Source organism: Gymnoscopelus microlampas (assembly GCF_963454915.1).
Source record: "Gymnoscopelus microlampas genome assembly, chromosome: 11".
Lineage (NCBI taxonomy): Eukaryota > Metazoa > Chordata > Actinopteri > Myctophiformes > Myctophidae > Gymnoscopelus > Gymnoscopelus microlampas.
Genome location: NC_139948.1, coordinates 32,166,281 through 32,180,265, shown reverse-complemented (window position 1 = coordinate 32,180,265; position 13,985 = coordinate 32,166,281). Strand labels below are relative to the sequence as shown.

At 40.7% G+C, this 13,985-nt stretch overlaps 1 protein-coding gene across 3 annotated transcripts in view; it reads left to right on the top strand.

The window, feature by feature from the left end:
- The first annotated feature begins 4,394 nt into the window (after positions 1-4,394).
- The window catches only part of stard3 (StAR related lipid transfer domain containing 3), a 10,363-nt gene continuing 772 nt past the window's right edge, over positions 4,395-13,985 (top strand). Inside the window, exons 1-15 of one of the 3 annotated variants that reach the window (XM_084072376.1) lie at positions 4,395-4,465; positions 6,344-6,582; positions 6,774-6,851; positions 8,030-8,107; positions 8,213-8,266; positions 8,614-8,734; positions 8,828-8,929; positions 9,365-9,420; positions 9,534-9,626; positions 9,830-9,892; positions 10,228-10,323; positions 10,585-10,664; positions 11,684-11,788; positions 11,959-12,052; positions 12,332-13,985. The exon at positions 12,332-13,985 is cut by the window's right edge and continues 772 nt beyond it. In XM_084072376.1, the coding sequence (XP_083928502.1) occupies positions 6,370-6,582; positions 6,774-6,851; positions 8,030-8,107; positions 8,213-8,266; positions 8,614-8,734; positions 8,828-8,929; positions 9,365-9,420; positions 9,534-9,626; positions 9,830-9,892; positions 10,228-10,323; positions 10,585-10,664; positions 11,684-11,788; positions 11,959-12,052; positions 12,332-12,439 (1,341 nt within the window). In that variant the 5' untranslated portion in view covers positions 4,395-4,465; positions 6,344-6,369 and the 3' untranslated portion in view covers positions 12,440-13,985. Of the gene's footprint in view, positions 4,466-6,343; positions 6,604-6,739; positions 6,852-8,029; positions 8,108-8,212; positions 8,267-8,613; positions 8,735-8,827; positions 8,930-9,364; positions 9,421-9,533; positions 9,627-9,829; positions 9,893-10,227; positions 10,324-10,584; positions 10,665-11,683; positions 11,789-11,958; positions 12,053-12,331 lie in introns of those variants that run through there. The other 2 variants (XM_084072375.1, XM_084072377.1) reach the window with 2 other exon arrangements.

Below are 13,985 nucleotides of genomic sequence, written 5' to 3'. Positions count from 1 at the left end.
CACATTGTCAGTGTCTCTGATTTCATCTCCAGTGAACATACTGTGTAGTATCTGTTTATTCTGTCATTGCTGGATAAGGCAGGAATGTTTCCAGCTGTGCATAGATAGAATGTCTATCTCTTGCCATTTGTATAATCTGGGCTGCTGTTTGTACATAAAGACAACACTTTTGTAAACTCTGGCCTTTGACTGGGCCTCTGATCTACCTAAAGCCAACTATACTTTGTCATGATGTTTGATGCGATATCATAGGACTCCCCTGCATCAGACGTTGACACGACTAGTCCTGTCACATCACTTTGCATGTGAACAAGGACAGATTGATTTACAATTCTATCATTATGCAACTGGAATGGCGCGGAGTTGGCAGAAGCGGACTTCGCACCGCTTGGCACAGCCACTCGCTCACTTAAAAGCTCGCTTGGGGGTGCCTCACGGGGGTCAAGTCTGCTTCTGACGGCTCGTCTGCCTTGTTTTGAATGTTTGTAGGGGACACGTCAACCGATTACGAGATGGGAGTGAGAACCGCACTTTGCATTCCCCAGTGGGCCGGACTAGCGGGAACATTAAAACACAGGAGTGATTCATGGTCAGATTATGCCCCAACTCGTCACTATAATAAGACTTGAGTATGAGGATTTGATCTGAAATTATTTTGTTCGCAGTGTGATGTGGTTGTAAAAAACAAAAAACAAAAAAATCTAAATCGTCTAAATTAAAGGTAGGGTAAGTGATTTGCAATTATTCAAATAATTGCAAAATGGGTCTATGTTCTGATAGTGGTTGTTATTATAGAGTGTCCTGTCCATATAATGAGTCTCCCATGTCTCTCCAGCTCTTTATTAAACAGAAAATGCATTTTCAGTGCTCTCTCCTGATTGGCTTAAAATGTGTCACCTACCTGAAAATGTACTATATTCTGTTTACTAAAGAGCTGGAGAGACCCCTGTGACCGAACAAACGCTCTGTAGCAATGATTACTATCAGAATATAGTAGCCTACTTTAATCTTTTTAACAAAAAAAACAAAAAAATATCACTTACCCTACCTTTAACACCTTTCTGGTTTCCTTGAAATTAAAGCTATGCTGACACAGCACATGTGTGTGTGCGTGCGTGCGCATGCACACATGTGTGCGCGTACCCTCACTGTTCTGTGATTAGGGCACAGCTCTTGAAAAAGAAGTGAAAATAAAAGACATAATCAGGATCTACTCAACTAGGCTACTAATAAGGTAGGATTAGCCTACTAATACATTTTACAATATTACAGTGTGTCACATTATTTTTGTGTAGAATCTATACATGGCAGGACAGCCATAGCTATATTTAGAAGACTCAAATCTTTTTTGTGATCAATTTGTGATATTCATTATCACCAAACAATACAATTATGCCAGTATACATAGATGCATCAAAAAAACTAAACAAAAACAAGATTCATATACATACAACACATACACAACTTAAGACTAACACGACAAAGGATCAAGAAAAAGAAATAAGCAAACCCACCCACTCAGGACCAAGAATGTCACAAAAAGCAAGGGCCAAACACCATGCAAACCTGTGCAAAGTTCCTACCACTGTGTAAGGACAGCCTAAATAATGCCCTTAAGCTTATCTGCAATGCTAGACCATACGTTTTTTTCGCTTGCTCCATGTAATCTTGCCGTTGACAGTACTAGATACTATATACAAAAAAGTTAAAGCCCATTGGCGAAATGTTAAGGTATGGGAGTTTTCCACCTCGTAGCCACCATCTTCTTTGCTGCTGTTAATCCAGAAAAGAAGATGTGCTTGTGTGTGCAGTTTAGGTGTAGCTGGGACACATCATTTAAAATAAATAAAGATGGAGAAGGTGTAATATCAACTTCCAAAAGAAATGAAAGTGTAGTGGCAATAAAACCTATGCAGGAGAGTAAGAAAGGCCTCTGGATTAGAGGCCTATGGCACAAACAATGATTTCACGTCTGGGAAAGTGGCCACGAAGGGAGAGAAAATGGCTCCCACAGGAGATTGATCGGACACAAGAGGCAGATCATGAGTTATACACTAGGTCAAAGTTAACGTTGATGTATTAAATTGATGTATTTTGTTATACTTAGAAATCACGTGCAGATAACCATCTGGTCTCAGTGGTCTGCAAAAGATGGGTAATATTGCCTAATATTAAGAAATAGATGAGAAGAGGAGGAGAGACCTATTGCCTACTGACAGAAGGGGTATAAATATTACTAAAGTGTGTGTAATCGTAGAATTGAACGGAGGGAATGGAACGGAGATGATCTTGAGCCTTGCTTGCTTATGCTATGCTATTTGTAACCTGCCGGCACAAAATAAAGCCTGAGATTGAAGATCCACGACCGACTGGTTTCATATCATTTCTACCGGTGAAAAGAGTCCTGTCAACAGATATCTACAGTACTTCAAAAGTTTAGCAGCAACCATATTCCAAAATGAGGAAACATTTGGACATTACCAAACCATATGAAAGAAGAAGACTCAAATCTAAATGTGAGTTTAACTAATTGGTATTCGTATCGAGTGGCATAAATTACTTATATATTCCGGTTAAATGGGTAGATGAATGGTTGCATAACTCTGAGAAGGCTTTTTTCCTTTCTTTCTTTTCTTTTTTACATTTGTAGAGCAGATAAAAGTACAAAGTAAATATGAAATCATATGATTAAATTAAAGTTTAAGGCCCTGGCAGACAAAACATAACTTTAGATGTAAGTATGTATGTAGTGTGAGGCAGCTTGATGTTCAAGTACACCCACTGGACATGACGCTATATGTCGTAGGAACTTACCCCCAATCCAACCCTTGATGCAGAGTGCCAAGCAAGGAGGCATTGGGTATTTGGCCAGGGGATCCAACCCTGACATCAGTCTCAGGGCAGACACTCTAACCCAGGGGTCTTCAACAGGGGGTCCGGGACCCCTTGGGAGTCCTCAGAGTTACCACAGGGGGCCCGCAAAGAGAGTTGGAGAGTTGGTGTAGAGGGAAAAAGAGCAGACCAGGTACAGAGCCAACGGTCAAGTTGACTAAATAGTGAGGGTTTAAAAGGTTAACTGTGTGAAAATACACATTAATCCAACATATCAATAGAAAAGATGTGTAAGCAAACAAACAAAAAAACATCAATTTACACAACACTGATGATAGTGCTGTCAAACAAGTCTATGAAGCTATCTATGAAATCTATATGAAAAAGTGTAATCTGCAACACAATTTTATACAATATGTAGTGGGGGGTCCCTGCTTCATCTCTCTCTCAGTTAAGGGGTCCTTGGCCTGAAAAACGTTGAAGACTTCCTGGACTTTTTAATTTCAAGGACCACTATAACTCTCAGAGTGTACAAATGGAACCATTTCCATTTATACATATACATATACTGTACAGACCTGTAAGAGTCCATTTAGTACCCCCTCAAGGAACCCTGAGGGTCCCTGGACCCCACTTTGAGAACCACTGTTCTACATTATAAAGAAAGTGCAGTGACCTAGGCTAGGGCAACCAACGACAAAGAAAGGACAGCAAATCTGTCTACCTGACCTTTGGGGTCCCTGGGCCTGCATGGGCCAACAGGGACAACAGGCCTGTTCAGGAAATAGGGATCCAGCTCTGTTGTTTAGACACTCTCTGACAGTCAGAGTCTGACTGTCTTTTCACAACGAGCTCTTCGATGAGGTAACAGCAGTTAAATGGCTGTAACATCGATTGCTCAACTGCTGTTCAAAAAGGAATGATTTATTTGAAGTGTGCACTGTGTGCAGTTGTGACCTAGTTCAGTTCCGCTTCTTAGAAGAAGTAACCTTGCAAGACAAGTTGGAACCGTACAACCAACTAGCCAATCACCAGTGGTGGAAGAAGTACTCACACGTTTTACTTAAGTAAAAGTATTAACACTGCAATGAAATACTCTGTTACAAGTATAGTCTGTAATTCAAAATTTACTTGAGTAAAAGTAAAAAAGTATTGCCATCAAAAGGTACTTAAAGTACCTAAAGTAGAAGGTACTCATTATACAGAATATCCCATTTCACAAGTTTTCAAATTTATAAAATAAAAAAATATTTTGAAAATACTACAAGCTCACAATACTATTTTCAAATGGCGAAATGTATATTGGGATGAAGTGGGTAATGTATGTTTTGTAATAATAATTATAATCTACAAAGTACCTAGTAACTAAAGTGTTCAAATAATTGTAGTGGAGTAAAAGAATAATATTTGCCTCAGAGATGTACCTCAAATTTACCTCAAATTTGTACATGAACACCATGTACACATTTACACCACTGCCAATCACAGTGCGACTGGCCGTTCGTTCAGGCTATGGGGTGTAGACGCTCTGACGTTTCTAAACAAGGCATCCCATCCCGGAAGACTTGGTACTGTCTGCTAAATGGCAGATGCTGCGCTAACACATTGACGCTGGTCCGGTCCGCTGAATCAGGTGAGTTCATGTGCTGACGCTGTGTCTCTGATAAAGTTATTTACTCATTAATCAATGATCCAGCTATGGCAAGGTAACCAACCCCACTGTTCCCAAGCAAGCAAAAAAACAAGTGAGAGAGTACTGTGTTAGCCAGCTAGCTAATAGTGGTGAGTGAGTAAGGAAGACTAAAGCTACCGGGTCGCTAACAACATGGCTAGCTGGCTGGCTTGCCTTTGTTTTTGCACTAACTTTCATATCCTTCATGTTTATTAGCGTAATCAGCGATACTCTTTGAACATTCTAACGTGTTCTTGGGTTGTCCCAACTTGTCCGTAGGAAACGGTTAGATTTGCAAAAGTGGTAGCCTTGGATCAAGACTATAAATGTAAAAGTCGATAAAATACATCTATGACAGTCTTGATCCAAGGCTACAAAAGTGGTTTGTGGGGGTGTTCAAGTTAGTTACTACTGCCTGACTTTGGGACTCCGGGATTCCTAAGTCCCAGTCAGGACAGGAGGCGATGGGTGAGAGGTTACTGGTGGGGCTGACCTGCAGGGTGAGAGGTTACTGGTGGGGCTGACCAGCAAATTGAGAGGTTACTGGTGGGGCTGACCAGCAGGGTGAGGGGTTACTGTCTGGTGGTGGGGCTGCTATACACCAGCAGCACCTGGGAAATTGCCCTGTCAGAGTTTTGATCTAACGTTCTGGCAGCTCATGATGTTGTTGTTGTTGGATGGTTGAAACTGGTGAATGAGGGTATTACTTCTCCACTAGTACACTACGATTCCAATGAGATAATCTAAACCAGATAGAGGTATATCACTCAGCATTGATCGTGTTATCTCATAGTCCAATGGTTAAGCCTGTTGTTTGACCAAAGTCAGTAATGCAAGTTAACTTATCAAATTGGAAATAGTCCTTCAAAATGCACAGCATGCACTGTCTATAATACTAAGTCAAAGGTCAAGCAAGCTCAGTAATATGTTTTAAGTGTTTTAAGTTACAGTACAAGTTATTTATTTACAAATAGGTTACATGATTGCTTTTCCAACTTTGAATTCTAAATGAGCAGAAACTGTCATCAATTGAAATATCTTAGTACATATGTTGGCCTATGAATTATTATTATTATCTGGAAATGTTTTGTGCCCAGAAGAGAAGATTTGTGTTAAAACCCTTTCAAGATTTTTCAAAAATGATCGAAAATTCGATCGAAAAGTTCACAGCTCACAGTGAGCTTGCCTTGTACATCTGCAATTTTTGAGAACCACTGTTGTACTTAACCAATGTTCAAAATACTAAGATTTTTCTGAAGAACCTGTTATACTGTACATAGCTAAAATCTAAAATGATACAGATACTTGCATAATGGGGATGTTTTACTGTATGTTGTTGACCTGTTTTCTGAGTTTTCCTTTTTTCCCTCTATTCGTATGACTATTTTGTAATTGTAAATTGTTGTAGCTTGTACGGGGGAAAACATCCCTGTTTTGTTCCTTCTTCATTTACAAAGTTTACACTTCCTGGGACTTTGGTGGGAAGTAACGCTCAAACTCCATTGACACCATGTGATCGTGCACCAGCTGGGAGAAGGAAGGTCTCACGTTGACAGGTCTCTCCCAAAATCCCTGCTAACATAATGTTTGGAACATTTCAAATATGTCCCTGTTCACTTGCCATCTCTAGCCCCATCCGGGACCCCCCCCCCCCCGCCATAGGTCCGGCCAGGACTAGGTCACATAAACGTACCATCCAACATGGGTGCTCGGAAACCTATTTCCGAGCAGCGAACAATGTATAAAAATGTAAAGGTAGTCCCGGGACTCTTGGCTGGTGCTTGAGGTACACCCTGCTGAGTCTGAGCCTTCCATAAACGATTCCCTCCATTGTGCTAGGTGGAGTACCCCGTCTCACCGCAGGAATGCCGGGCGGAGGCTACGGGGAGTTTGGGGGAAGCCTCCCTGCCATTGCTTCCCTCAACGCGTCCTACTCAACGTCCCTATCCATTCCCTCCCCTTACCTGTGTGTCCCCCCTGGGGAACGCAAGGCCATCTCTGATGTCCGTCGCACCTTCTGTCTCTTTGTCACGTTCGACCTCCTCTTCATCGCCCTTCTGTGGATTATTGAGCTGAATGTGAGTGAACATGGGGATGCGGTCAGTCACATGTTTTAAAATTTGTATCTTCATTATAGAGCTATGGAGAAAAACTATTAATTCGAACTGTGAAACTGAACTGTCATTTTCTATTTCTAATTGTGACACCCCTTACTGTTACCACACGACACGACAGATCAGTGGTCCACTCTGCTCTTTTGCCTTTCCAGAGCCACCAAACCATCTGGGAGAACCTGCAGAAAGAGGTGGTCCAATACGACTTCAAGTCTTCCTTTTTTGACATCTTTGTAAGTTTATAAGTGAAGGTGTGCATATGTTTGGTTTGGTTTTGCGCAGGTACTTACTGATCTTATAGGAATCATGTGACTGCTTTCCAGTCTCACTGAGCATCCCTAACTCATCTGCCTGATTATTTCATAGTGAGATTTATTTTATTAGCTCACAACGTGTTGCTTTGCACACGTCGGCTTGTTCAGGTTTCAGCCACAATGTACCTGGAGGGAGGCCAGTGTCTGTCTATAGCTATCGGTACCCAACATTGCCTGGGTTGTTAGGTAAACAACACAAATCGTCTTGTAAATACACACAGTATATCATCAGTGCCTATTGTAGATTGTCAGTACTTGGTAATTTGGAGGGAAGTCTAATATGATGTCAGTACTATGACATCAGCACTGAATCAGTCTCTGTCTCTCTGTCTATCTATGATTGATTTGAAACCTTAACTTATTCTCAAAAAGAGCATTGAGGTTTACCGTTATTTGCAATGCTGTCGAGATAACGCATACAGATATAAAACGCAGAAACAACAAAAAGAGACCCAAACAGAAAACTAGTAAGTTAAAAACGGTAACAGGTGACTTAGGGAGATTTGAGAGCAGGTTATTAAATTGTCCATAGGATATTGGGGCATTAATTTTAGCACAAGTTGTAGATTGTTCCATGACACTGGTGCATCAAAGCAGATTTTCCCAGTTCAGACTGAACATGTGGAACCTTAAGTATAAGCCAGTCGTTTGAGCGGATCTGGTAAGTGCTGTTTTTCCAATGTAACAGCAATGTGATATATGGTGGTAACTTCCCATCAATAGCCTTAAAAAATAAACTGGTACCAGTGTCTATTTCTCCTCTCTGAGAGGGAAGACCAAACTACTTTGTCATAGAGGCTGTAATGGTGAATGCCGGCAGTCATCAATGACAAGTATTTTGATATCAGTATATCTGGGTGGATGTCAGGCTTGCAAGTATTTTGGGAATAATCTGAGCCCACCAGAGTCACCAGCACACCCTCAACCTTGCATAGATTTTTTTTATTTTTTTCTGCATGCACTAGGCAACTTAATACGTTGTTCATTTGTCTGCATTCCTTGACACAAAGGACAAAAGAATGGAAAAGAAAAACAACTCATGCTCACATGATTATATAAAGAAGTCATTTTATCATTCTGCTTTTGTTTCATAACAGTTGCTTGCTGTGTTTCGGTTCCTCTGCCTGCAAGTGGGTTATGCTGCTCTGCGTCTGAGGCATTGGTGGGTCATTGCGGTAAGCGAGCTCGCTCACACAGACACAGCTAAAACTCTTATTTGGGTGATAAGACGGGAATGATCCTGCAGACCCTGACATGGAACCTCTTTCCTCCTTCCACAGATCACCACTCTAGTAACTAATGTCTTCCTCGTTGTGAAGGTCATCCGATCTAATGTGAGTGTCTCCCTACTGCTGTTTTGAATCTGAGCGTTGGAGTGTGGTTCAGTGAATCATGAGCCACCTCACACTTTTCACTTCCCCATTTCCACCAATATTTAATTGTATAATGGGCTGAAGGCTAGTGTTGACCTTATGGGGAACTTTTATACAACTTCTTATAATCAACAATGGAGAAGTGATATAGTTAGTCCTTCAATAAAAAGTATATATGACGTGTCTCAAATAAGGAAGTGCCTTCAGTAAGTAATAAATGATCCATTGTCAAGCAGGTCAATGTGTAATGTCTTGTACATGTGTGTACTTTCCAGTCTTAGGCTCACATCATTTACTTCCTTGTATAGCTCCTTTCCCAGAATAATGCCTTTGGCTATGTGCTGCCCATTACTTCATTTGTTGTGGCATGGCTGGAAACCTGGTTTCTTGACTTCAAAGTGCTCACTCAGGAGGCTGATGATGAGAGAGGTGAGTGGGAAACATTTTGTTCTGGATATAAGATTAAATAAAATTGGTCATTAATATTGGAGACCAGTATGAACTGTTGTCTGTGTCCCTCAGCCTACCTAGCAGCGGTGCATGCGGCATGCGAGCGTGCCCCCATGATATACCCCCGTGCTGTGTCAGATGGACAGTTCTACTCCCCGCCGGAATCCCTCGCAGGTAACCAACCACTGTGGAGAGATGGATTAGGGCCATATGTTTTTTTTGTTTTGAGGAAAACGCGAATTAATCACACAATCCGGGTTTCAAAACAGAAGTCAACTCAGACATAAATGCAGAGTACCATGTCATCATATCATCAAAAAGATTCTGTTCTGTCGATTCTTAATGGCACACTGTAGCAAGGTGGAACGTTATCTGGAAACCACTCATCGATTGTCCACCGCCCCAAAACAAACAAACAAACAACATTTCACTACATCTATAACACCAAAACACTAGCATCCAAAGAAAAGGACAAAGCTGAATTTGAGGAAGAATTACAAAACCATTTTTATTTGCCCCCAGATAGTTTGTTTCTCTACATCCTTATTCTATACTCGAGTCTAATCTGTCTACTACCTCCTTAACAATGAATCTACCCTCTGTCTACAGGCTCAGAGGAAGATCTCGATGAAGAGGGCCTTGGGCGCAGGGCAGTCACTGCACAGGTACTGTATGCTCATTCTAATATCCTCAGCTCCGTGTCCGAGCTCTGGTCTTTGGCTGGTGTTGATTCGTTATCGTTTTTCGTCTCACCATCCCTCTCTCCCTCCCTCCCCAGGAAAAAGAGTATGTGAGACAGGGTCGTGAGGCCATGTCTGTGGTGGAACAGATCCTAGCCCAGGAAGACAACTGGAAATTTGAAAAGAACAATGTGAGTCTGAATTCTAAGAAATAATAGGTTTTCCATTACCATTCGTCTTGAGCCCTGTTTAAGAAACCTGATTTCAAAAACAGCCCCTTCTCAGTGAAAACATTTCCATTTCATTTTTATATAGTGAAACCGAAATGAATCGGACCCTGTTGCATAAGGAAATGTAAAATTTTATGACGCTGATAAAATGTTTCTTGTGGCAGGACATGGGAGACTGTGTGTACACTCTGGAAATCCCCTTCCATGGAAAAACCTTTATTCTCAAGGTACACAACTGCATACATATTAAAATCCTCAGTGTTCATTTAAGTCTTATGGGTTCATTTGGCTACATTTGTACACTCTTGGGTTAAATGAACACTCAGGATTTCATTGTCATCAAAAGCAAATACTTGAGCAATAATAAGAATTGTGCTTTTATCTAAGAGTCATATAAAGTTGTAAGAGTCATACATAAGTTGTGTTTAGATCAGTATTTACAGAGCATATTCATTATAATTACTCACCTGATCTACAATGGTCACCTTTACTTGTGCTTTAGCTGAAGTGTTTGTGGTTTATTGTCATAGTTGTTTTTTCCCCTTCATTTGGCTTTATTCAGGCTCTTGTTCAGTGCCGTGCTGAGCTTGTGTACCAGGAGGTAATATTACAGCCAGAGAAGATGGTCCAGTGGAACAAAACTGTTTCAATCTGCCAGGTGACGTCATTGATTAATCACTTAAGGCTGAATTATACTCTGTTGTATACCACCGTCACACGACAGAAATAGCCAATCTACAAGCTCACAATGCATTTCAAGCTTGTAGATTTTCTATTTTTGCTGCGCGGTCCCAGTAAGTATAAATAAGCATGTAGGCCTAGGCTATTTTATAGATGGCAAACGTTGTTAAACTTTCCCATTGTTCAAGTTGTATCCTGCTGTAAAAAAAAAGCCTAACAATGATGTTCCTCTCTTCAGATCCTTCAGAGGGTTGACGACAACACCATGATTTCCTACGACGTCTCCTCTGGGGCGGCAGGAGGAGTGGTGTCTGCAAGGTATATCTCTACTGTATATTGCAACCAAAACAAGCCTACCTAGAGGTAGTATAACTGCACGACCAACCAGTGCTTTATTCAACATATCCATTTTCAACTGGAGGGCTTTTAAATGATATGATACAATAATTTAGGAACCCATGTTTACCTTCCCAATACTGTTCACAACAGAAATATGCATTTTGTTTTGAATATGCTATTCCTGATGGAGAAACATTTATTGAAGTGAGATGGTCAAAATGGAATTTCTCAAAACAGGATTAGAAAGTTGTCCAGATAATGGCGAAAAAGATAATATCCTAGTGATACTGATATGAATCTTAACAACAAAATATGAAAAACGTGAACATTAGGTCTACGAATATTATTTAGTAATGTATGTTGATTGTTGCAAAGAATATTTGCAACAATCAACAAATATACATTACATAAGGACACTTCTTAAATTCAAAATAATCCCCAGGTATTGCTTAAATTGAACAAGTCTTTCAATTCAGTCAGGCTTCTGGTTTATCATATTTCTGCTAAACTACTAAACATTATAGCAAGACAATAAAAAAGACTAAAGTAACAAGTGCCATAGATTTTGAGGATTCTCAGTCGCCCTGCATATCCATTTTGAATCCAATATGAATCAAATGTAATGTTTTCAGTTGTCTTATAATGTTGCAAAATTACATTTAGGTAGTAGACTTCCTCGGATGCGCCCAATTTGATTTCCAAGGTGAAATGTCCCTTCCTGTGTCAACCCCAAATGACTTATTCAGACCTTTTTCAGATTTATCTTTTGCATACCTGAGTGTTGGGTTGGCAACAAAGAAGGTGATGCATGTAATTGCATGTGAAGAAGGTAGCATGCAGAAGATTCTTGTCACTCTGTACACAGATTCCAACAGAGCCAATAGAGGGCGCTAAATTCATCAAAAGCAGTTCAACTATGTGTCAAACCTCAAGCCTGCCCTGTGTTTCTGTAACATTGTTCCAAGTCTTCATATTTACTTTTTTCCCTCCTTCTACAGGGATTTTGTTAATGTACGGCGGGTGGAGCGCAAGCGAGACCAATACGTCTCTGCAGGCATGGCAACAGACCACGATGCCAAACCTCCACACAGTCGCTACGTCAGGTCAGACCATGCCTCGTGCTGTCTATTGCCTCTTTAGCATTCAAAACGCAACAAAGGTCGATTTTCTTTCTTCTTCTTTTTTTTATAAAAAAATGTAGCTGTCAGTTTAATCCTTGCAACTTTTCTGCCCTTTCGTTTTGTGTGAACTGAACCCTCCCTCTCCTCCCCAGGGGAGAGAACGGCCCCGGAGGATTTGTGGTCCTCAAGTCCAGCAGCAACCCATCTGTGTGTACGTTCATCTGGGTCCTCAACACAGACCTTAAGGTGAGCCTAAACTGACATTTTCTTTTGGGTCAGCGTTAATGTTATTAATATTATTCATTCAGAAAAGTTGGGGTTTTTAGTTTTTTTCCACACACCAAAAAGGGTTGTTTATCAATTAAATTAATAAATAAATCATGTGAATTGCACCAGTTTACATGGTAACTTGCATTATCACACAATTAAAAATCACCCACACACTCATCAAGATGACACCAGATTCAGCGTTCTGTGTAGAGGATTTTTAACACTAACCTTTCCCTATTTCCTCCCATCCATCAGGGCAGACTGCCTCGCTACCTCATCCACCAGACTCTGGCTGCCACCATGTTTGAATTCATGGCACATTTACGCCAGCGTGTCACTGACCTCCAGTCCTCTCACCACTAGGAGACAACCTCCTCTGCCATACTGAACAACAGGAGAGATGGCCTTCTAGCCACAGTGCCACAGTAGCTTGTGAGGTGTTCTTTGCATTTCTGGGCTCTCCACTACCAAAAATTGCTCAGCATTTCTGTTGTGGTGCACGTCAGATGAGAAGATGAACGCACTGAGAAGAATGAATCTCAAAGAGGATGTGTGACATGAGACGGCAAGTACAACAGCCGGACGGATTGCTCATTTTCATCCTTAAACTCTCAACAATTGTTTTTTTTTATTAATGGATCACATCCTTATTTTTTTATGTGTAGAATACCAATGTATTTTTGCTGTGTCCCTCACTGTGCAATGACAATTTTGTCGTCAAGTCTTGCTAAGAAGTTTTGAATCAGGATGGACCTTTTGGAACTGAGAAGAGGCGGAATACATGTGGAAGTCATTTTCACTGTCTGCTTTTTCCCTCTCTCAATTCAACAGAACTGACGCAATGATGTGTCTGAATTTTGCTGCACCAAGCAACAGTCTGTCCCTGAGCCTTATTCTACAGCAGACGTTGGTCAATTATTGGCTATTTTTTGCTTTTTGTTGATTTTATTTTGGTTGCAGCACCGTCTTAACTGTGGTTCTTTCAAGAACTGTTCTGCACGACCTGCATTTTGCAACCATGTCATTAAGAAAGCCTTTATTTGATTGGGAAAAGACACGTTAAGTCCTTTTAAAAGTGTATACCCTGTCTTCACTTCACTGTGGTCAATAGGACAGAAATCACGGTGATCTTCTCACCACTTCACACCGATGTGTGTGTGTGTGTGTGTGTTGGGGGGCTGAGCCCCACCAGACCTGACAGCACTAGCTGTCCCACGGCAAGAGATATCAAATGCCAACCTCTGCTCAAATACTAACAGAAATGTTGATGTATTTTGTCTGTCTGCTTGAGTTTTTGAAGCATGGAAGACAGAATGATGAGGCAGCCATTTAACCATATTAACCCTGGTGTCGCTATTTTTGGCATGTCATTATGGGTGAGAAAAAAAAATGCAATGCGACATGTTGAGCTTGTAGATCGGGTATCTTTGAATAGCCCAAAAATAAGGCTTAAGTGGTTAATGGACCTCCAACTCAATCTTCTATTAATGTGGTAATGATTGTTTATGATGCTAATTATTATTATTAGCGAGAGATAATGGTTACACATCTGGAAGCTGTATCCTTGCTATATATATATAAAACTATATTGTGTGCCATTAACCTCAAGTGGCCTTCAAGCAAACTGCTGAGCAAATTGGTGGCTGTCGAAAATGTTTTAGTGTATTCATGTAATGATCATTGTCATATTGAGAACAGGCCTCTCATAATTTACATATACGTACAGTATGAGTCAATTCACATTTTTTTTCCTTTCTCATGTAATATGGTTCCTAATAACAGTTTTTTTTCATAATGCATATCATTATGACATAATTTACAGGTCACAACTTGCCAGTGAGAACGCGTGCACAGTAAAATCTTCAGTGTCCTCAAAAAACGCTTATGTTTTCTTACTTGTGCCTTCCAG